The sequence below is a fragment of the Morone saxatilis genome, unplaced genomic scaffold (genome assembly GCF_004916995.1).
Source record: "Morone saxatilis isolate NCDOM2014 unplaced genomic scaffold, NCSU_SB_2.0 Contig9, whole genome shotgun sequence".
In the NCBI taxonomy this organism is placed as follows: Eukaryota; Metazoa; Chordata; class Actinopteri; family Moronidae; genus Morone; species Morone saxatilis.
The window spans coordinates 10,137,156-10,159,253 of record NW_023340268.1 but is presented as its reverse complement, the minus strand read 5'-3'; the positions used below and the strand labels follow the sequence as shown (position 1 = coordinate 10,159,253).

Here is a 22,098-nt window from a genome sequence, read left to right as displayed (position 1 = left end):
AACACCTAAGAAGCTCAAGCAATCCACACATCCATATTATAGTGGACTGGAAGGTATTTCCCTTATTTTGTGTAGTGCTAACCTCTATAAAGTAATCCAAATGAAACTGCAATGAAAAACTATCCCTGAGCCAAAGCATACCTGGGTCAGGATGCAATTTGTTAACTACCTTGTGGAGCAAAAAAATCACAACTTAAAACTTAATTATCTTGTTTTTGAGTACTTAAGCTTCACATAATTTACTTTAGAGAATGTCATAAGTTAGAGAAACACTTTCTGTTAAAAAGTCTTCTAAATTTACAAAAACATTCATTAAACTGAACAAAAATGATTGAAACAATATCAGTAAGTCTTCAGTTTGATATTGTCTTTTTTCTATCTGACTGGACTTCACACTCACACCAAAATCACTCAGAACACCAGTTTAATCCAGGACATGGAGTTTATTTTACAACTGAGGATAAAAGAATGCCATTTTGAATAATTAGGTTGATGATAAAACCTGGAAATCTATCATTGGGTGAGAGTTAATTTTTTTTTCAAAGTTATTTACAGTACCATGCATCGGAGCAGATGCCAGTAAAGTTCTGTCATTTTATGTAAACCACATTGAAGGACCTAGTTTTCACTGAAAAAGGACATTGTGGTCCGACAATATTCTGTAGTTTTATACATTTCCCCCATATTTGTCTAGAAAATAACATTATAAAAATGCACACAGTACAAATAATGTTGAACTGTAAAGAGCAAGATATGCTGACATACATGTATACATACTTGCTGATTATTCATACAATAAGTTTTAAACTTCATTAATTTTACAACTGCAGCTTCACAATAATAAAATTGGTAGCCTACTAACGCAAATACTGTACATGTTGAAACAACCAGGAAATTATATTTTACTAGGGAAACAAATATTCTAAACATTTTGTAAGAATTTATGTAACTTAATGGCAAATACAAAACAATATTATAGTCAGTCCCCCAAATTGTCACACTGATCAAGGGAATAAAAACTCAAAAGGGTAATGTGTTGTCATTTTTACTCATACATTTCTTCATCAATTTACACTTCCTTAAAGTGCTGAAATCATCTTATCATCATCTTTCACATGGCTACTTTAATAACCATACACCTTCATATAAACATCTATATCCGCAATTTGTTAAACAGGGATATCAGTTTTCTCATCATGGTTGAAATATCATTAGACACAATATGCTCACTGATTTACATAAAAACATGCACAAACTGTCTCATAAATAATATGCAAGTTGTGTTGAAATATATTTATCTAAAAAAAAAAATCATTCAAAAACAGTGATCAAAATTAAGAGCATGGTCCAGTTTTAAAACAACAGATGGACTTTTCCCAAAGGCTCAGATAAGATGCAGTGCATTAGGAAAGCAACAATCGGTCAGTGACTACATAGTGCCATGGCTGCTGCACCAATTTGGTACATTTCTGTCACCAAAATTTCAACTTTTCCAACAGCTTGGAGCCTCTGCAAGGCCCTGATATTTATGGGTAACTGAATAATTACAGTATGTGGTATTAAAGCTACCATGTTTTCATTACAATATGTGTTGTAACAATGCTTAATACAGTTGTGGCACTATCTGTTTTGACAGATTGGAGCTTAGAGTTATAGTGCAACAGTAATCTTGCTATCAGCTTTATCTTCATTGTTTGTCAAACTTTTCCAACTCTTTCACAAAGATAAGATGGTCCTCTGGTGACTTTCCATGTGTTTTGCAAAGGTGCAATTTGATTGCATGTTTGCTCACAAATGTCCGATTGCACAGTTTGCACTGAAATATTGAGCCAGTGTCATCATCTGTAAGTCCAGAAGAACGGAAAGTCTTTTCCTCTATTCTGACAGCTTGCTGCTCTATTAAATCTATGGAAAGCTTTGAGAGGTCCTTGAGCGTAAACCCTAGGTGGGACTCCAAATGGTTAATGTAGGAGGAGGGAGTCCTGAACTGGGAAGCACAGTCACTGCACAAAAACAGAGGTTGGCCAGAGTCAATATTTTTTAGGAACTTTGTGCCCCCTGTCCGCTTTAACTGGTATTTTACATTGGCCAGCCAATGTGAGATAGTAGTCATGGATAGACCAGTGAATTTACAGATGTGGACCCTTTCCTGAGGTCCCAAATCACTAATGACAAACTTTCCATCAGGAGTCTCCTGAAGACTAGAGACAAACTGGGCCTGGAGTATCAGGAGGTGCTGTGGATTCCAGTTTGACTGTCTGCCTTTCCGTCTTTGGATGGGAGATAGCTCCTCCAAGCTGTCCTCGAAAGTACAGCCATCAATGTCTGATTTTTCAGAGATGGAAGAAGGGGTCGTAGACTTTGGTGTCAAACGGCCTGTCAGGTTTTTTACCATGTCTGAAATATCCATCAAAGCATTCTCCCGCAGAGGTGGAGATGAAGACTGTGAGAAATTTTTGAAAACTGGTTTGCTGTTATTTACACTGTCATTGTTGTTTGGTGTAGAAATACCCTTAGGTGTACTTCCATTAGTGTTTTTGGATTTTGTCAAGTCCATGGGCTGATCATCATCATCATGGTTCTGACTCACAGGCTCTGCTGACTTCATCTGAGCGGAGTTGCTGTTCATCTTATAAAGCATTGCAAAGGGGTCTATGAAAGGGGTGGCAACTTTTGCAGCTTTTCCCAAGTGGTTGTTCATGATAGACTGCAAAGCACTGAGAGGGTTGACAAGTGGTTGTTCAGGCGAGTGATCAGTGATGATGCTCAGGTTATTGCAGCCATTGCTTACAGGCCTTTTTGGTGAATCAACTTCACTCTTTATCCGTGTTTCTACTTTACTCTCTATTTGCTCTCCTTCTTTTCCTCTCATCTCAGTCTGGTTCTCTACTGCAGTATTCTTCACTGCCTTTAAGAGATTTTCTGGATTGGATGAAGCCTGTTTGTCCTTTGGCAATGGAGACTTTGCAGACCTGCACTTACTCTCTACAGGTTTTTCCTCTTTTTCATGCTTTACTGAAGTTTTCCCTGTCACTTTCTCAACTAGCTCCTCCATGGCCAGCACATTGCTCTTGTGACTTGGAGGCGGAGAGGGGCTATTTGGTGAATGGATCAGAGTGCCTAAATCAGAGGACAGTACCTTCAAACTGTTGCTGCTGAACAAAGGTTGAACCTGTGCACATGAAGTCAAGCTAGACTTCAAGGATCCATGGAGTTGATAGGCAGCATGAATGCTGGGGTATCCACCCCAGGTTGGTGCACCTGTTTGGGCCTTACTGATTGCACTTGAAACTGTATTCTCTAAAGACTTTAGGATGTCCAAGCCACCTTTAGGGGCCTCTTCCAAGTCTTCTTCTCTCAGATATTGGTAAGATCTGGCCTTTCCATGTTTATCAGATTTTTCAGTAGGGTCTTCTTTCTCCTCTTTAATTTTTTTTCTCTCTGGTTCCCTAGCTTCCATTTTCTCTTCCACTGCCTCTTCATCTTTCTTATCTTCGTTTTCCTCCTCAGGGCTATGGGGCTGCATCGGTGACTCGGGCTGTGACTTCCCATTGTGTGCTGGGAGTCGTGTGGTAGTTGGTGGCAGAGGAATTGACTGAATTTTCTCCTCAACTACAGGATCAAAAACTAATTGCTTACCTTTTTTAGAGGCTGAATTGGTTACTTTGAGAAAGTGCCCTGTGACCATCATATGGGCTGTCAGTTGTTGCAAGGTGTCATGTGAACTGCCACATTCCATGCATTTCAGAATTTGTGCCTTGCGTGCCTCAAACTGCCAAGTATAACTGGCACCATTTTGGTAACCATATCGATTGTTTGGAGTGACGTAAGGATTGGCCACTTTTTGGTCTTTGGGAGACTCTCCCAGGAGTATGCCAGATGAGACAGACTCTGGCGAGCTCGGGGACATCAAGTCTTGAAATGCTCTTTTTTTGGTTGGGGGCACCAGCTTTGAGGTGAGGGCTGGCATTGGTTCTTTTAGAGGCACTTTCTGATAGTGTTTTGTTTTGATCATATGAACACTGAGGTCTTGCAAGGATTCGAAAGAATGACCACAGTACATGCATTTAAGAACTTTCTGGGCATCTTCTTTACCCTCCATCTCCATCAGAGAACGCTTACGTGGCTTGGACCACTTCTTGCTTCGATCATCCTCTGTATCCTTATTGTCATCACGGTAGTGGCCCGTCTCATTCATATGAACCGTCAGGCCAACCAAAGTGTCATAGGCTGCACTACAGTCCTTGCACCTGAACTTGCTGGCACCCGTGAACACAGGGCCATAGAGCTTATTGTTTTGCCTGTAAAGCTGCACGGTGCTAAAAAGGCTTGGCTCAGGAAGGAGTTGGTATGGGGTATGCTGTAGAGTTTTGGCCAACGCTGCCTGGTGCCAGTCATAGGCTAATCCTCCTGTGCTACCAGAGCTTACACTGGTGCCACTGTTGCTGTTGCTTGACACCGTTCTGGTGGTAGTACTGCTGGTGGTAATATTAGTAGTAGCTGAGGCGTTGCTAGTGCTACATCTGCTCTTCAAATGGATGTTGCCTGGACTGTGACTGCTAAGGAACCCATTGCTCCCTTTGTGATTGCTCCCATTGCCATTGCTAGCTGTGTAATTGTTCCCTTGTTTACTTTTAAGCATGTCCAGAGCAATGCTGGACCAGGAGGCATCAGAAATCAGGTTTGCATAGACGGCTTTCATTTGTGCCAGACTGTCCTGTAGTGAGAGGCCATTGATGGACTCTGTGCTCTCCACTATCTTCTCCTTTACCTTGTCCTGATCATTGAAGGAGGATGTGGTCTTAGGGTCCACCAGTTGATCACTGGTGGTGCTGAGTGGAGAGGCGTACCCAGCGTCTGGGTTAGTGCCGTTGCTGAGTGGAGAGTTTTGGCAGCTATAACGATCTCTTGCGTCCTCGTCATCATTGAAAAGATAGTCTGCATCTTGACCATCCAGGGAAAGGCCGTCATCTTGCAGATGTTCTTCTTCATCAATCTTATCCCCTTTAAATTCGTCCTCAGGTCCATAAGCTGGAAAACAAAAAAGAAGGAAAAAGTGACATTAGATACTAATGTTAAATATATATATATACCATTTATGCATCTATCTATGTGAAGGTGGTATGTGCAATAATCCAAAAGAGATTTTTGTCAATAGCCCCAGCAGAGGACACAGGTTTGTGATAATAAAGTGGCAAACATCCATATCTTGACAATGACAGATAGTCCTCTTCACTGCACTGCCTAATGAAGCTATTGAACACTACAGCTCAGCAAGGGTAGAGAGCAGAGATGAGCTACAGAAATGTTTCTGCTTAGTTTAAAAAAAACTAAAAAACAAGCAAAATTTCAAATTACACCGAGAGCAAATCCTTAGAGTAGACAATACTTATTAATCACATGGTGAGATATGTGACTTCACAATAGAAATTAAGACATTTTTGTCCCTTCACAATTCAAAAGAAATAACAGGAAAAAGGGAAAATATGCCTAATGCTATGTTAAAGACTCACTTTGATGTTGCCTTCACAACATATACTGAGTGGTAACAGTGAATTAATAAGATGAATTTACTGCATATGTGCAAACATTTCATTGTATTCATCAACTATGATGATGAACTATGAGTTTTTTCTTATAAGCAAATTGAAATGCCAGAGAAGTCTACAGCCATATAGTCTATGTATGAGTATTTCATTGTCTATTTTGCTGCTGTATAGCAATCATAGATCTGTTCCTGACTTTGATGTTTTTTTTTCATCCAACATGCCACACATACTATGGATTCACAAGTAAGAGATAGTGGAGGAAGATGCCAGCTGCATCAGCCCTGCCAAGCCATGGTTGGCTGGAGTCAACTTGGCATTGGCTGTGGAAGTCCTCACAGCGTGATGCTAGGAAACGGCCAGTGGACATGACAAGCTGTGTTGTTACTGCCTATGCTCCCTGAGTACTCACAGCTTCAAGTGTGCCATTTTAAAAGAACAGAAAAAGATTTATAGTATCAATGGATAATGGCTGCCCACTCTCTATGATTTTCACAAAGCATTTGTTTCAAAAATTATAACATCTTCCTCATAATTTCTTTTAATCTCCAGATGACAGAGATAAAACATTTAAATTAAAATGGAATCATTTTCTACAATAGCAGAAAGATGAAAAGGTTTACATATGATTCTGGAAGCAGATTAGGAGAGAAATATTACAGAAATATTACAGAGAGGCAGGGAGAAAGAAAAATAGAGGGTTAAATATGCTAAGGCTGCTCCCCCAATCCATTCCTCGTAAGATGCTTGTCTGAGGTGCCAGAATCAGTCTCCAGTGAGGAGGCAGATGTGCTGTCAGCTTCAAACAGCATGTAGCTCTCTATCCCATAATCGGAATGGACATAATACCTGATGTTTGTGAGGTGCCAGTTACTGCTGCCTGGGAAAAGCTGGAGGTGCAACAGCTGCAACTCTCTGCCTTGTATGTGTGTGAAAGTGCGTGTGCGAGAGAACGTACATGCTCGACGCACAACCTTCCTCCTTCTAATTAAAGTATTCCTGTGCTAGTTTTGCTCTTAACCGTAAGCTCTTAATTATACACAGGCTACTCCGAAATCATTCACTTGAGTTAGTCACTAAATTAGTAGATTTTAACCTTTTGCCAATGCAGCTGCAATGGTTTCTTTCAATCTGTCTCGTCCTCCCTACGAAGACGCAGCCCACTGTATTGAAATAAATGCAAAACTGAACCTATTCAGAGTCAATGTGGTGAGAGTAGTTAAAGACAAAGCAGCTTAGCTGACAAAGTGAGAGAAACCTGACAGCAGTACAAACACACACACATTCACACAGCGAAAGCTCACTAACACTAAATTCTAGTTTCCCCTGCCATCCTCCGTATGTTGCCTTGACAGGCATCAGTGTCAGGAGTGTGTCAGTGTCAGCCTGAGGTGTCAGTGTCCACGCAAACAAGCCTGAGAAGAGGTGGGAGGGGAAAGTAACAACAACAAACACAAGTCAGCCATTTTTCTCGCCTCCCCCCCCTCCATCCCTGCTCGAGCCTCCTCCTTCACCATCTGTGTCAGAAAAGCTGCGGGTGCCACCGCCGGCTAATAAGGCAATCAGAGATGGAAAAGATGCTGACACGGCGGCTTTCGAGCGTCACTCAGAACAAAAGAGGAAGAGGAGAGGGAGGGAGAGAGGGATAGGGAGGGGATTAAAACGGGGGTGGAGGGGAGGAGAGGAGGAGAGGTGTCTGTTGTGGTTGTCAGTCAAAAACGTAAGCCCACTTTGTGCTGTCAGGGAGGATAGGGAAAAGAGGGGAAGTTTTGAAAAGAGAGGAGAAAAGATGCGTTTAGTCCAGTGAACAAGAGGTGTGTGTGTGTGTGTGTGTTTGTTTGTGTGTGTATTTCACAGAAAAAAACATGACAGGGAAACAAGTTTAACAGCATCCAACAAACTAAGTCCAAGATATCAGGAGGAAGAGGAGGCGATGAAATTTTTGCCGTGTGTGTGAGTTTGTAGGTGTATGTAAGATAGGTGTGGCTGATCACTTGAGTGTGTGTCAAGTGTCACAGTGTGTCAGGTGCATGCAGGGATGCAGTGTGGCTGGCGGGGGGAAAGCGAAGCCATCTGTGTCTGGAGAGGAGGCCTGTCACTATTGTTGTGCCCTGAGTCCAGGATTTCCTGCTGCAGACAGGTGACACCACAGTAGGACATCCCCCAAGTCACACACACATACACACACACACACCTCTCCCCCAAACTACATCCCTCCCCCAAGGCAGGAAGCTGTGTGAGGTCCACACACACACACACACACACACACACACACACACAACACCTTGAAAGAACAAATGTGACTGGGCTGAGACAGTTGAGAAAATGCTTGCTACCAACAAACAAGTAACGCACATGCCTGCACTGGGCCTGGGTATGAAATTCTCAATACTCAATACTTCAGTCGGTAATAAATATTGTTATCAAGTACACTTTGCCTTCTTCTGTTAAATTACAAAATTAACAAATTATTTTGCTATCAGTAGTGAAGTTCAGGTAGTAGTAGTATTTAAAAAATCATGGACACTTACTGACAGCATTACAACTGTGCCCCAGAGGGCAAAATAGTGGAAAAATATTAAAACAGAGAATTCTAAGTACATTTTCAATGAAAGGGTATAATAAATACAACTTTGACTGCCCAATAGCACTACATATTACAATATGTTTTTAATACAGTGACAAGAGATCAAGACTCCTGACCAGTTCTACAAGATAACGTAAGACAGGGTGAGATAACTTGTGTATGACATGGCACTGGCACAATCAACACAACTCTTTTTTTTCTCCTTCCTCTCTGTTTCATACAGTATACACACACATAACACTTTCCCCCTCTAAACCTTCTTCATTTATTCATGTTGTCTCGGAGAAGAGGGCAATCCTGGCTCTCATTTGCAGTGCTAATGTCCAATTCCGGCAGCTTTCACCCTGCTGATTTACCCTGCGTGGCCGAGCGCTGCCTTTGGAGCGGGGCGGCCGGTGAGGCTCCCTCACACCGTTTAGCGGCCCTTCAAAATGGGAGCTCTGGCGTGGCAGTCTTATTTCTCTCTCCCGTTTCGCTTTGTCACCGGCCCCTCTATTCCCTGCCACTCACCTCTGATGGCTTTGGACAGGCCTGATCAGTGTGTGTCATTGACCTGTACGGCGTGCATGAGTGTGTGTGTGTTTCAGCAGAGAGAAGGCTGTAAATAAAATGACATTATTATTTCCTCTGTCCTATCATGTAGAAAAGCCAATTATGGTAATGCTTAGTATGTCAGGCAATCTCTGTCTCTGCCTGCTCTCCCCCGTCCGCTTCATTCTTGCTCTTTTTTTTCTCTCTGGGATAGTCGTGGCTGTGGTTTCATAGGACCTGACACTCTCTTTGGACTATTCTGTGGACAACGCACACTAAGGCAATCTCAGCCTCAACACAACTACCAAACAAACAGCTTTTCATACGATTCTGTATAAAGAGCTGCCATCAGAGAAATCATCTGAGACCTACATTGTCATTCAAATGATTAAAAAATGGAGCTAAATAGTAAACTCTTCAGATCCATCAAGTCAGGTTTCCCTTTTTGTCTTTCTAGTGGCTGGCAACTTTGCTGGGTTAAATTCAAGTGCATGTTTTATATTGCCTCCCAACACAGCACAAAGCTACAAAGATAAGTGTTGCCAAGGATACCATGCATTAGCCATAATTTAACCCGCAGCTTGCTTGACCAGACATGTAAAAGCCTACCTAACAGCCCTTCGCCCCCCAGCCCCACCCTTTCCTAACCCACATGGAATAGTCCACCATATGGCACAATAGCTCCAGGGCTTCTAATAGCTCCTGTGTCGCACAAATCCACCTTCTCAGCTTCCATGAGTCTTCCGGTTGGGGAAAACAAAACAGCCTGTGCAGTCTGCTCTTCATGCTGGTAGCTACGTGAGCTAGACAACAAATCTTTTCTGTTACTGCAAAGGGCTTGTGTCACTGCTTTTGGATGCTTTCTAAAAAAGATAAATTAAGTTAAATTACCTTGTACTAAACTTTTTGACAGTCCTGAGGGCTTTCACAAATGTTCCAAGTAATTTGCAATTACTTGAACTCATATTATGCTAATAGCCTTTTTAAATGGGTCACACAGACAGTGCATTTTACCTCTGGCTCAGCTTCATTAGGCCACTACGAGTATAGTATGTGTGAATCCAAGAGAGTAAATGATCATTGAACAGATCAGAGATGAAAGGAAGAAACAAAAGGTGGAGAACTGCAGCTATTTTTTTCTGAAGGAAAATAATTTCCAGGTCTTTCTTGAATTGCTTTGCAGGTTTCTCCTCTTCTATTTTTTAATCTTCCTCTCTTTCGTTTTTCCACTACTGTTTGTTCAGGTCTCCCATGAGCCAGTTTTGACACGCCATGACAGTGACTGTGGTCTATAAATCACCGTTTCCCTGAACTGTCAGTGCCTGCTTGTTCTGAGATGAAACAACAGCCATTAGATCATCGGCACCGCAGATTCCAGCCCTATTCTGCTAGACTTTTCCTGCCAAACACCCCACACCCAACAATCGAACATTGCTCTGGTGCTGCACAGACATTTCAAACCATCTGGTTTGTTTTCCGGCAAAGTACAGATAAAGCATTACTAATTCTAATTAAAGATGATGTGAGTGAGATTTACTCAACCAATGCCAAGCACTGATTCAATGTAGGCTGCATCAGACAGATGTCCTTTGTTAAACAGATTCTTTTAGAGCAAACATTGTCACTTTCTTTACCATCCTGTGTTTGTAATTTAAAGTTTAAAGTTTAAAGTTAACCCTCAGATTTGAATATCTGTATTGTCTTAATCTTCTGTTTTGTGGTTGGACTGCACACATCTTTTATTATTTAATTATTTAAAATGCAAGTTATCTAAGTTGTTCGATTTTGGTTCAATCAAGAGTGTCTGTTAGTTGACAGAAAGGAGTTAAATTGTGAAAGAAGGAATCTCAAAGCTAACATGCTAACAAAATAATATGGTTTCATCCTTTCTTCATAGATGCCGTCTTTTGAATTCACCTGCATTGCCCCTGACAGTGGAGCTTCCTCCGACTAAACAACAGCTGCTCCCATCGCCTAGCAACAACCAGTTGATGGATGACCCCAAAGATGGATAATTACCATAAATCACTATGGTTGTGTGGAGAATAGAAGCAGAAAATCATTGTAGGCAAAAACAGGCTGAACCACAGTTTAAACTAGTGTGCCTGGTGTTTAGGCTAACTTTAAGTAGATTCTCTAGCACGCAAAAACTGGTTGGTGACCCCTAAATTCAGCTAAATGAAAAGTGGCGTTGGATTTGTCTATTAGGGTCGTTTTTTGAAGCGTTTCTTGAGAGTGACGAGTGTTTCAGACCGTATGAATAGGGGCTGTAAAATGAAACCTGATGAACTGACTCATGGGACAAAACCTGTCCTGAAGGAGCAGTGACAAAGAAAACAAAGTGGGCCGAGGAAGGAAGAAAGGAAACAGCGAAGAATGAATGATGGCAACAATGATGAGTTTAGTGCAGCAAAGAAGACGAAGGAGGAGGGGGGTGGAGGAGAAGAAACACAAAGAGGAAGTCTGTTTACAGTCTGAACATACATGTATATTTATGCACTGTGTGTGTCTGCGTGTGCGGCACAGTGACAAAGGTATAGATACAGCGAGAGAGAGAGAAAAAAAAAAAGATGCCGAGAATAAAAAAAGGAAGAAAATGAGAGGGCACAGGGCTAAAACAGGGTCATAACCTAACCAGTTCGGTCTAGCCGAGTCCGGTTGCACAATAAGCCATCAATCAACCTTCTCCACGCTGTCAGACCTCCCCTCAATTCACAGAGGCCATCCACTTTGTACACTGCTGAGGAACAAAACATAGAGAAGGAAAGGGAGAGACAGAGGGAGAGAGAGAAAATACATACACAGATGTAGGCACACACACATCTGATCCTTTACTCTCTGTGGGAAGGAAGCTCCCTAAAGACACACTTACACTGGAAAATGGCACAGTGAGACTCATGCAAGTATTTGGTTCTCGGAGCTTGGTGAATATAGACTTGCGGGATTAGTTAGTTAGCAACCGCTAACTGCTAGCGCTAGTCAGTCACAATAGCTCTCACGGCTTCTTTCTACTTTCTCTACTATGTGCCAATTACTCCCTCTGGATTTTACATAATTTTATTCAATATAACAACATTCGTTAAAGAGGGGGAAAAGCTCTCTGAGCTATCATACCAACTATGAGCCAGCAAGTTCCTTTGCTTGGCCCCTAAAATAAGTTCACACAACTTATTAAAAACACGTATTTGTACGATAGACTCTTGTCGCATAACTTAACTTAAAAACTAGTAGACTAAGAGTAGTTTTTACTCTGACAGAGGAGTTTAAAGACAAGTGGATAGTGCAACACAGCTCATAAGCTACGTTAGCGTCCTCTATTTTGGACTCTTTCAGAGGTCAAGACGGCTTCTTATTTGTCAACGGTGCAAATTCACATGTCCAAGTTGAACACAAAAGAATTGTGCGTCTTCACTTCGCCCCCGCAAGCTGATCTACAGAAAGCCACTGGAATGAACCGATTTCATTTGCTGTTTTAAAAGCTGTTGTGATCTTAAAACTATTGTGCAGTCTGATTTAAGACAGTGGGATGGCACACACACCCACATACGTCATTTTTTCTTCCTGGATCAAAACATTTCATCAGCTCCTCTCCAGCCTATCTACTTCTCGGCAAGACATTCAAAAACAAACCAAACACAAGATATGCAACACAAGCCTGAACACAAGAATGCAGAGGATTTGTGAGAACAGGACCTCAGAGACCTGACTCACATCCCTTTCCCAACATAAACAAAGACAGACAAAGAAATCAGACCTTTAAAAACCATAAAGTTACTTCAGGGAAATTAATTAGAACCTCAAACCCTCCGGGCAGGAGGCTGCTCAGGGCAAACAAATGTCCCCAAACATTTTAGTGCTTTTAACTGCATGTGTCACCAGGGAAATTCCAGCAATTGTGCACTATCAAAACGGTTATCCTTTATGCATCGCCACATTTTCTTTTTCATTCTGCCTGCTCAAGTGACGAGTTAGTGCTGAAGTCTGGCGCTCCATTAAACAAAGTTCTGCTGTTTCATTTCAACACTAGTTTAGGATTTAAAGCGTGATGAATAGCAGAGGGGCGTAACAAAAAAATATAACAAAAGCATAAGCTTGAACCACACAGCAGTTTGGAGTGTGTGTGTGTGTGTGTGTGTGCGCTTGTGTGGAGATTTTTTTTCCCCTTTCCTGATGACCATGGCAATAAAGTGACAAAAGAAGAAATGATAGGAGGGAGGAGGGATTAGGGGCTGAAAAAGGGTCCCTGGAGAAAGTCAGTAAATTATGTACTGGGTTCTCAAAGTGGACTAGTATCAGTAGCCATCTCGGCCTAATTGCGTCTGCGTGCGGCTATGCACGCCTGTGTGTATGTGTGGGTGTGTGTGTGTGTTGTGTACAATGGCCATGAACAGCTTCACAGTCAGAGAGAGAGGCAGGAAGAGAGGAAGCAATCCTTCAACAGAGCACAATATCAGACTGCGGACAGACAACTAACGGCTGGAAGGTTCTAGAAACGAGAGAAAAGCCTGCCTCCCTCACATTTCAGCTCCCAACGACGCCTCCCAAAGTGCCCTCCATCTAACAGTAACACACACACACACACACACACACGCACACACATAAATGGCACCATAACTCTATATCCGCAATCAATCTCCGCTATGAAGACACATCCATCTTCAGTAATGTTAATGGGAGGGTTTTGGGGGTTGGAGGGGGTGGAGGACAGGGGTAAAACAGAGGGTATGTGACTGCAGAGCTGACCTCAGAGCAGTGTGAGGTAATACAGGCTGTGTGTGTAATAAAGACACAGTAAAATGAATAAAAAGAGAGACAAGAGCTATGTGCATTTGTGTATGTTAGTGTATTTGTCTGCATGTCAGGAGGTCAGGTGTGTGTGCGTCAGTGTGTGTGGGAGAGAGACTGATGGCTGTCAGCTTGCATCTGGCAGAGAAAATAAATTAGGCTTATGAAGACAAATTAACAGGCTATGGAAAGAGTAAACGGGGGTGGAAGGGGGATCACGACGGAGAGAGGAAAGAGAGAGGGAGAGAGAAGAGGGAAGAGGGAAGGAATGAAGAGGAGGGCGACATAATGAAGGAGAAAAGAGGGATATTGAGAGTATGCAGTGGCATGGATATGAAAGGAAGGAGATGGAGCGGCGTTGCCAAGTAAGAGAGTTCCTTTCGGCAGCCAGTGACCGTTCATTAAGAAGGACGGGCACACAGACAGGCCTGCTGCTGGCAACAAGAGAAGCTTTGGCTGTGGCTTCTCTGCCTGCAAGGGAAACATATATGTGGGTGTATGTGTGGGTATGTGTGTTTGTAGGTCCAGTGCCAGTATGTTAAAAATCCTGAAAATATATCTTTTTGCTTTAGCTGAACACTTTATAAAGACTATTCTTTCTTTAAACACAAGGCTTTTACAGCCACAGTGTGGCTTGGATACAATGTGTGATCACTGGGTTTGTATCTGTGCTGGAAATGTCTCTCAGTGTGTGTTTCCTCTGCTTGTGTGTTGGTGTCAGCGTGTATCCATGTGTGCTCTATCTCCGCAGATTTGTCAGTGTCTATCTCATGACACACTCCCCTCGTTGAGAGTGGAGGAGAGCTCTCGGGGGGCTTTGTCACGCGGCGGTCTGTTCTTTTCCTGAGGCCTGGCGCCCCTCGTTTGATAAATGACACATGTCATTCTGTCAGCCCCTGCCATCCGGGCTGGGAGGCCCCGAGCTGATGTATGGCCGCCCAGGCTAAAGGAAATCAGAGTGTTTTGGCAGCGCCCTGAGAACATGGCCTCTTATAAGCGGTGTGTGTATGTGTGTTTGTGCCTGTCTGTCTGTGATACTGAGTGCATGTTTAATTGTGTGTGTACGTGCCTTTTAGTGAGTGTCTACGTCTCTGTGAGCGAGTGTGTGTACGTGTGTGTGTGCATGTTCTCAACCTGTCAGGCGGACGGGCAGAGGGAGACAAATCATCGTCATGGCCGCCCCAGCTGTTCCCCAAATTTGGTGCGAGGAGGAGAGCGAAGGGAAAAAAATCCTGCCGTTTGAGTTTTAAACGGCTGATGCTTCCCAGAAACGGGAATGAGTGAGAGGACAAGTGGAGCTGAGTGCACACACACACACACACACACACACACACACACAAAATCACAAACTGAATCAAAACTCCAATGCTGGAATAGGAATCAGGCCAATCCCAGAAGGAAGCAACAGACAGCCGGAGTGGTTTTCTTGAAAACAAACATTGTGCGCGCACACACATAAACACACATGCTTGAAACATACACATATATAAACACATGAACACAAACTTTGGTCAAGGCATTTGCACCTTGACCAAAATAAAAAAAAAGGGCCGACAGGAAGGCAAAACAAAACCTTAACCATGTTTACTGAATTGTCAGACATCCAAAATCTAATCAGAAAGAATTCTTACTCCTCCCGTCTGCTTTGTTTTTTCGCATGTGAGTTTAACCTTTACCACAATTTGATTGACTTTAATCCCAACACTAACTTTCATCCCATTCCTCGCAAGACTTGGTCGTAAAAAAATGTCTCAAAATGTCCTCACCAAACTATCTCCTGGTGCAGACGATCCTTACAGACACACACACACACACACACACACTTTCCCTGGTGGAGGACAGTCCCACCTGGACGTTGTGAACTCTCTATGACCCCGTTTGATTGGGCGCCGGCCGAACTCCCTCCCCCCTCCTCTCCCATGGAAAAGAAGCGGGAGAAGGGAAAAAAACAGCGTCATTAAGCTGTGAGTGATGAGTGGCAGCCATGGGTGACATCCTCCCCTCTCTCTCCTCCACTATCCAACTGCTTTCACTCTCCCTCTCTCTCTTTTTTTCCCCTTCTCCACTGCCTTGATACTTTTCTCTCTCTCTCTCTCTCGCTTTATTCACCTCTCTCTCTCTCTCCATCCCTCAACCCCTCAAGTCATTTCTCTTTCACTCCTCTGTTGCTTTGCCTCCTCTTTTTCCACTCCCCCAACCCTCTCCCCACCCTCCTCCTCCTCCTCCTCTTTCCTCCACGGTTCTTTTTTGTCTGCTGTCACTCTCTTTTTCTCCTCTTTTTTTTTCACCCCTTTATGCCCCTCCTCACACACATACACACAATAGTGCCTCACTCAGTCCTGTCTAGCTCTCTGGCCCTGGTCATGTAGACACTCAGCTCCTCCATACATAATAGATCCCAAATATCGAGAGGAGGGGGTGCAACATTTTCACCCACTCAGGATTGTGCCATCAGCACTGCTTCCACAGTAGCTCCACTGTCTGGCACTGCGGGCTAAAAATGTCCAACTGCAGTTTTAAAATAGTTTTAAGGCTTCCTATGAATATGGGAATAACTTCGATTCAGACAGGCCTGTCCAGTCATGTGGTTCATTTTCTGTCCCAAGGAGAGCACTTACAGCAGCTTAGCACAAGTTTTCCAGCTCTTGGATGTTCTAAACTTTTAATTAAACCACATGGCCCAACGTCATATCTTGTCTTTATTGGAAATAGAGTGATAGATAGCCATTTTTGTTGCTTCCAGTTTAAGGATTTAAATGTCTGCAATAATGTTGTATCTTGTAATAACTTGTAATTCTCTTTGTCACTTGGGGAAAACAAATTGCACCAACACGTTTCTTTTTCTATTTAATGCAGATTGCTATAAAACAGGGATGGGAAAAAATAGCGGTTCTTCAATACAATTTAGCATCGATGCGCAACGGTCGGAGTATTTTCGCCTCTCTGTCGTCGGCTAAAGATGAAGTCATAGGAGGAGAGTGCGTAACCAGGTAATTGACTGAACTTAAAAAACTTGTTAATTAGTGCAAACTATTCTGCTCCTTGATTTTGTTGGACCAAGTTTAATCAACCAATCTTGACATTTGCATTCTTCTTACTAACAAAAGCTTCATATGTCAGTATTTTTGTCCTCAAATCTCTATATATTGTGTTTTTTTTGCTGATTTATTTCTGTGGCCTGTCCTCTTCCAGATCTCCATGTTGGAGAGGAGGTTGTATGGATTCACTCAGAGATCTGAAGTTGTTTCAATGTTATAATCGTCATCAAAAATACAATATGATGTATCAAGCTTCTCAATGTAAAAGTTCTTTTTTTCAAGAAACTGCTTCTCAGTTGTGAGGATTTGCTGCTTTACTGATTATTTTGTCAGAGAAAACTGAATATATGATGACATCCAATTGGGATTTAGTAAGCTTTGACAGTCATTTTTCGCTATTTTCCAACATTTTAAAGACCAACGATTAATTCAGTACATGTATTGATTATTTGGAACATTAATTGATAGCCCTTAAATTTAACTGTAGCACCCTGAATCAAAACTAAATTAAATTGTGATGTTCAATGAAATCTGCAACCCTACTGCATTATATAGTATATTTTTAACTGATGGTTTCTGTCCAGTTAGATGTAAATATTGAGTCATGACTTCGGATTTCCAGTTTAATTTGTATAGCAGCTAGGTCTGGCGTCAGTTATTGTTAAACCAGTGAAGTTTCAGAATGAGGCTCCAACTATGAGGCAAGGCAGGAAAAGGAAAAGTGACACAGAGAGAAGATGGAGAGGAAAAACCGATTAGTTAAGTAAGAAAAAGTATGTCACACTCACCTAGAAATGACTCACACACACTGGGAATGTGGCCACTCTTGGACTTTAAATGTAAGGCCAGACAGATTCCAAATATACTGTAAGTATTCAGCAAGATGACAGCTATATTACACAGACCTTCACAAAGGTCGCAAACAGCAAATTATAAGGTAAGGTAGGGGTTAGAAGCAAATACTACTAAATGGACATAAATGAACCAGTCACATATGGTTCAGAAGCCTTTTATGGACGTTATTTTGGCAGGAGGAAGCCACAATGATCAACAACACAAACAAGCTCAAAATGTTTACTGTTGTGAATGGATAGAGTGCTGCTCTCATGCCTGTACGGTAAATACAGCCAGCAGCTGGTTAGCTTAGCACAGCATAAAGACTGGAAAGAGCTAAAATCCACCCACCCTCACCTCTAAAGCTCAATATTAACACGTTATATCTCGTTTGTTTAATCTGTACAAAAACTTAAGTGTAAAAACAACAATTCTGCAGTTATAAGGGGTTGTGTTATGAATACTTCCTGGACTCGGCTGCCTGCCAGCCTCACAGCGAAGACTTCAGTTAAAGCCGGAGTCAGACTACAGGAGTTTTGATTCACACCTCCTGACAATCGGAGGGCAAATCTGGTCCGGGACCTTGGTCAGTACCGATGTTTGGCCCTGATTATCTGGGGTTTACCTGAAATCCTCTATTAAAACTCCTGACCTGCTTCCAGACTTACTGGGGCCATCATTTTCAAACATTTTAGATATTTAGGAGTTAAAGTCTGGATGATTATATCGATACGGAAGTGAATAAGAGTTACTGCCAAGCAGCAATACAAATTTAAACTTAAACTAATGTTAGCTTTACTACTGTTGAGAGATAACTGACTGAAGAATAGACAGCGTATGTGGACATTGTGTCTCATCCAGACTTGTTTAGGCAGCTGGTTTTGTTTTACTTACTTTACTACGTTACATTACTGCAGCAAGTTGCTCCACTTTGTGTACATCCACTTCCCATTGTGATCACATGGTGGTGCATTGCTCTCTCTGGCATGCTGTTGTGTGTAACGCACCCTTATTTTAACATCTGTGAAGTTCCTCCTTATGTGTGTGATGCAACTCGATTTAAAAACCGGTTAGGAGTTTCAACCTCCTGTAGTCTGAGCCTGGCTGAAGTAACTTGTAACTCCAGCTTTCAGATAAATATAGTGGAATGAAAAATACATTACCTTTTTCTAACCTACAGTGAAGTAAAGTGAAAATATTAAAGGGAAGTACCTAAAAATTATACTTAATTACAGTACTAAAGCAAATGTACTTACATACATTATACAAGTGTTTACACCAGACGGATCAGTCATTGATTATTGTATTAAGTTCAATGTTGACACAGACTATTATACAAACATTATTCAATGTCAAAATGTTTTCAGGGTAGTTAGTCTGATGTAGTGGCAGTCCTTGTCATTGTGTGCCACTGCAGAGCAGATGGACCAGAGACGCAAAAGTAAACAGGCTGACAGTTGGGTTAACAGACAGACTTGGACACAAACAGAGACAGGTGATCAGAAACAGATGCTCAGGTGGACAGCATGTCAGACAGACGGACAGAGAGCTGGTCTGCTGTGTGAGGGACTGAGTGACGAGAGAGACACAAGAAACATTTGGGTCTACAAGAGGCCTCCTGCTGCTCTCCTGGAGACAGACGACTTAGAGGGACATAGTTGAGCTTATACCCCCTGTGATTGTCACTGTCTGAGACAACACGGCGGCTCAGGAAAGATTTGGGAGGAATCTTTTTTTTTTTTTNNAGGGGGGGGGGGGGGGGAAGCATGTGGTGTTGTTGAACTGACTGGGATCCCGAGACATTATATCCCCTTTCAACTGCCCATCAAGCCGACGACTGTTAAGCGAGTACTTTGGGGTAACCTCGAGCAAATTGTGGTCAATGGGTTGCTTTTGAATGAACAAAACTGAACAACAAAATAGGCTTTGATTCTTTTCCTGAGTAACATGCTTTATGGATAACTGTGTGCTTAATGGGAATGGAAATGGCTCTTGGAGAATATGTGACAGTCATGTGTTCAGACTTCAAAGACGATGATACAAGACTGTGTGTGTGACCTTTTACATTTTAACAACTCAGAAGTGTGACTGCAGGATGTCGCTGCAATCAGACTTATTGGGAAGAAAAAAAAAAAAAAAAGAGGGTTCTTGAAATATGAGAACAAGGCCAGTGGGCCTGAAAGGGTATTACGCTCTCCTTTTCAGACATCGAGTTCATGTTCTTGTAACCAGTTCACTGACTCTTGAGCATCCGGTGAGAGAGCGATAGATGAGGGCGAGAGACAGGGGGGAAGATGAAAGAAAATATGAGCAGGGTAGAGGAGAATTGAGTCAGTAAGATAGAGATTGATGACAGATAGGAAGATGAGAAAAGGTTTATAGGGAGGGAGAGGGAGAGGGAGAGAGAGAGAGGGGGGTAATCCCAAAAAACCAGGAAGGAGGGAAGGGAGGGAGGAGAAGAGAGAGAGAGAGAGAGAGAGAAGAGAGAGAGAGAGAGAGAGAAGACTGAGATAAAGATGAAGAGGTGAGGGGAGGAAAGAGCGATGGCAGTGGCACTACACCAGGCTGCAGCATGACCTTCCCCAGCGTCCGCTCTCAAGGACAAAGTGTCATCTGTTAACTGTATCCGTTCCCAGATGGCTTATCTGCAGTAAACTAGTGTCCAAAAAAATGATATTCATTGCTTCTCAACCCACCTTATCAGTTAAATAAACACTCCTTTGGGGATAGAAATTTCCGCCCCCTGACTTTTGTCCACTTGCACCAACTGCTGTTTGTATATGCTGAGGCCAGCTTTTATCAGTCTCCATGTAATAAAAACAAGTGTCTTTCTTCTCGTGATATACAGTGCTGGTTCTTGCTCTACATATAATACAACCGAGGCTCTCTTTAGAGCTGTTAAGGAAAAAAAAAAAAAAAGAAATTTTACCAAAACTGCCGCTTAGTTTGCACATGTTTAATTAATGTTTACAGGGGGATTATATTCAAAACACCAACAGTGTGCAGTTATCATGTGTATTCATATTTGAGCCCATATCCAGCCTTGACCTTGGCAACCACAAAACAACATAAACAAAATAGACTTATTCTATTTGTAAGCCTCCAGCATTTCCAGGGTTCCTTTATAGTTTGGCGTGAAGAATTGATGTAACTCTCCATTACAAAGTTTTAATTTTCCTGTTCTCAACTTTAATGGAATTTCTGCTGAGACACAATATTCAGCCAAAAAGTACTGCAGTAGTTTGTGCCTCGAAGTGACTCTTATTTCTCTTCACTAGACATTTTCTACAATTGTTTGAAGCCTTCCTGCAAATCGTAGATATTGTTAGCATGTCAGCGTTCCCTTTTTGAAATCAATACGAACTTTTCAGTTTGTTCAGTTTAAGTTAAATAATTGAAGGTTGACGTTGATAAAAACAAGGGATGCACCAAACTTTTTTCTCTCCTCATACTCACCCAAACTCTGTGTTTAATTTAATTTTAAGAAACGACTGAGAACAAAATTACTCTACCGGTAACATGACAATTTATTGGTGAAAGTGGTTTCTGTAACCTGACTTATAATATATAATTTAAGTTAATTGTCCTAAAACAATTGTTAATTGTTAATTGTCCTAAAAAGATAAATTATGCTTATATTAAACTGCTCTACCATTATCTGGTGAACCCCTGTGACAAGTTTAAGGGCCAAACTTTGACACTCAATAAGTTAATATGTCCTTCTCTGTGGACCTACACGTATACAGCAGCTCTATGGATAAAATATATCTACCTGGCAACAGCAAAGCAAGTGTATGCGTTGGTGTTCATGTCTGCAGTACAAGAGGCACATATAATCAGCGGTTAATAACAACACAGTGGGAGTCGCTGCCCCACCGTAAATCAATGGGCAAAATAATTGCTAATACACTGGCTATCGATTAGCGTGCCCGCCATGCACTCATTTTCTGGGGCGACCGCAGCTAAGCGCTAAAGCAGTGACAAGGGTAAAGTGTTATTTCTCAAAAAGGCACACAGACAGACAGCTGGGCAGGAAAAAATGACTACAGGGCCTCGGCAGTAATTCTTAATTGACACCTGTCAGGGCAATGGCAGCAGTCACAGCTGCTGCAGGAGAACGTCTACCCAAGTCCTGTTCATCTGTCACTTTTAATACCTTTTCTTCACAGCCTCTCTTTCTCTCCCTCTGTTATCTTCTTCCCCTCACCCACACCTTTTCTTTACCCACCATGCTTCAACCCAGATGTTCAAGGCCGGTTAACAGAAGCAACACAACTTCAGGGCTTGGGTCGTACAGGACCTCCACTGGCAACTCACTCACCTCAATACTGTTTTTTTTTTAGTGTTTGCTTTGTGGATCAAAGGCGTTTTTCAGCTTCACCTTAACTGACTGAGCTCTTGACTCAAGTATCAGTGATATGACAGAGTCAGAGATTCAATAAAAAGGGGGAACTGGGAGTGATTTAAACTTCACTCTGCCTGCTATGGTGGCCATGTATCTCCAAAGCCTTATCTCTAGCATGATCACCATGATTACTGCAACAAGCGCCGCCTCACTGGTAATTTCTAATACATCAAGTGGAGCACTAAAAAAAAAAGAAATAAAAGGATGCAGAGTAATTTCTGAGATCATTGGAGCAAAAATGCAGAAACAAAATATCTGAATCTTTCTGGCTTTGGACAAATTTGATCAAAACAGCCAACACTGACTAAGTCTGGCGTCTGTCTGGCGTACGGTGCATCAATCACACAAGGACACACACACGGACACACACAC

General features: G+C 42.2%; 1 protein-coding gene across 1 annotated transcript in view; it reads right to left on the bottom strand.

The window, feature by feature from the left end:
- Positions 1–435: 435 nt before the first annotated feature.
- The window catches only part of tshz1 (teashirt zinc finger homeobox 1), a 25,550-nt gene continuing 3,887 nt past the window's right edge, over positions 436–22,098 (bottom strand). The window contains exon 2 of the mRNA XM_035681931.1: positions 436–5,031. Within this exon, the coding sequence (XP_035537824.1) occupies positions 1,688–5,031 (3,344 nt within the window). The 3' untranslated portion in view covers positions 436–1,687. The remainder of the gene's footprint in view (positions 5,032–22,098) is intronic.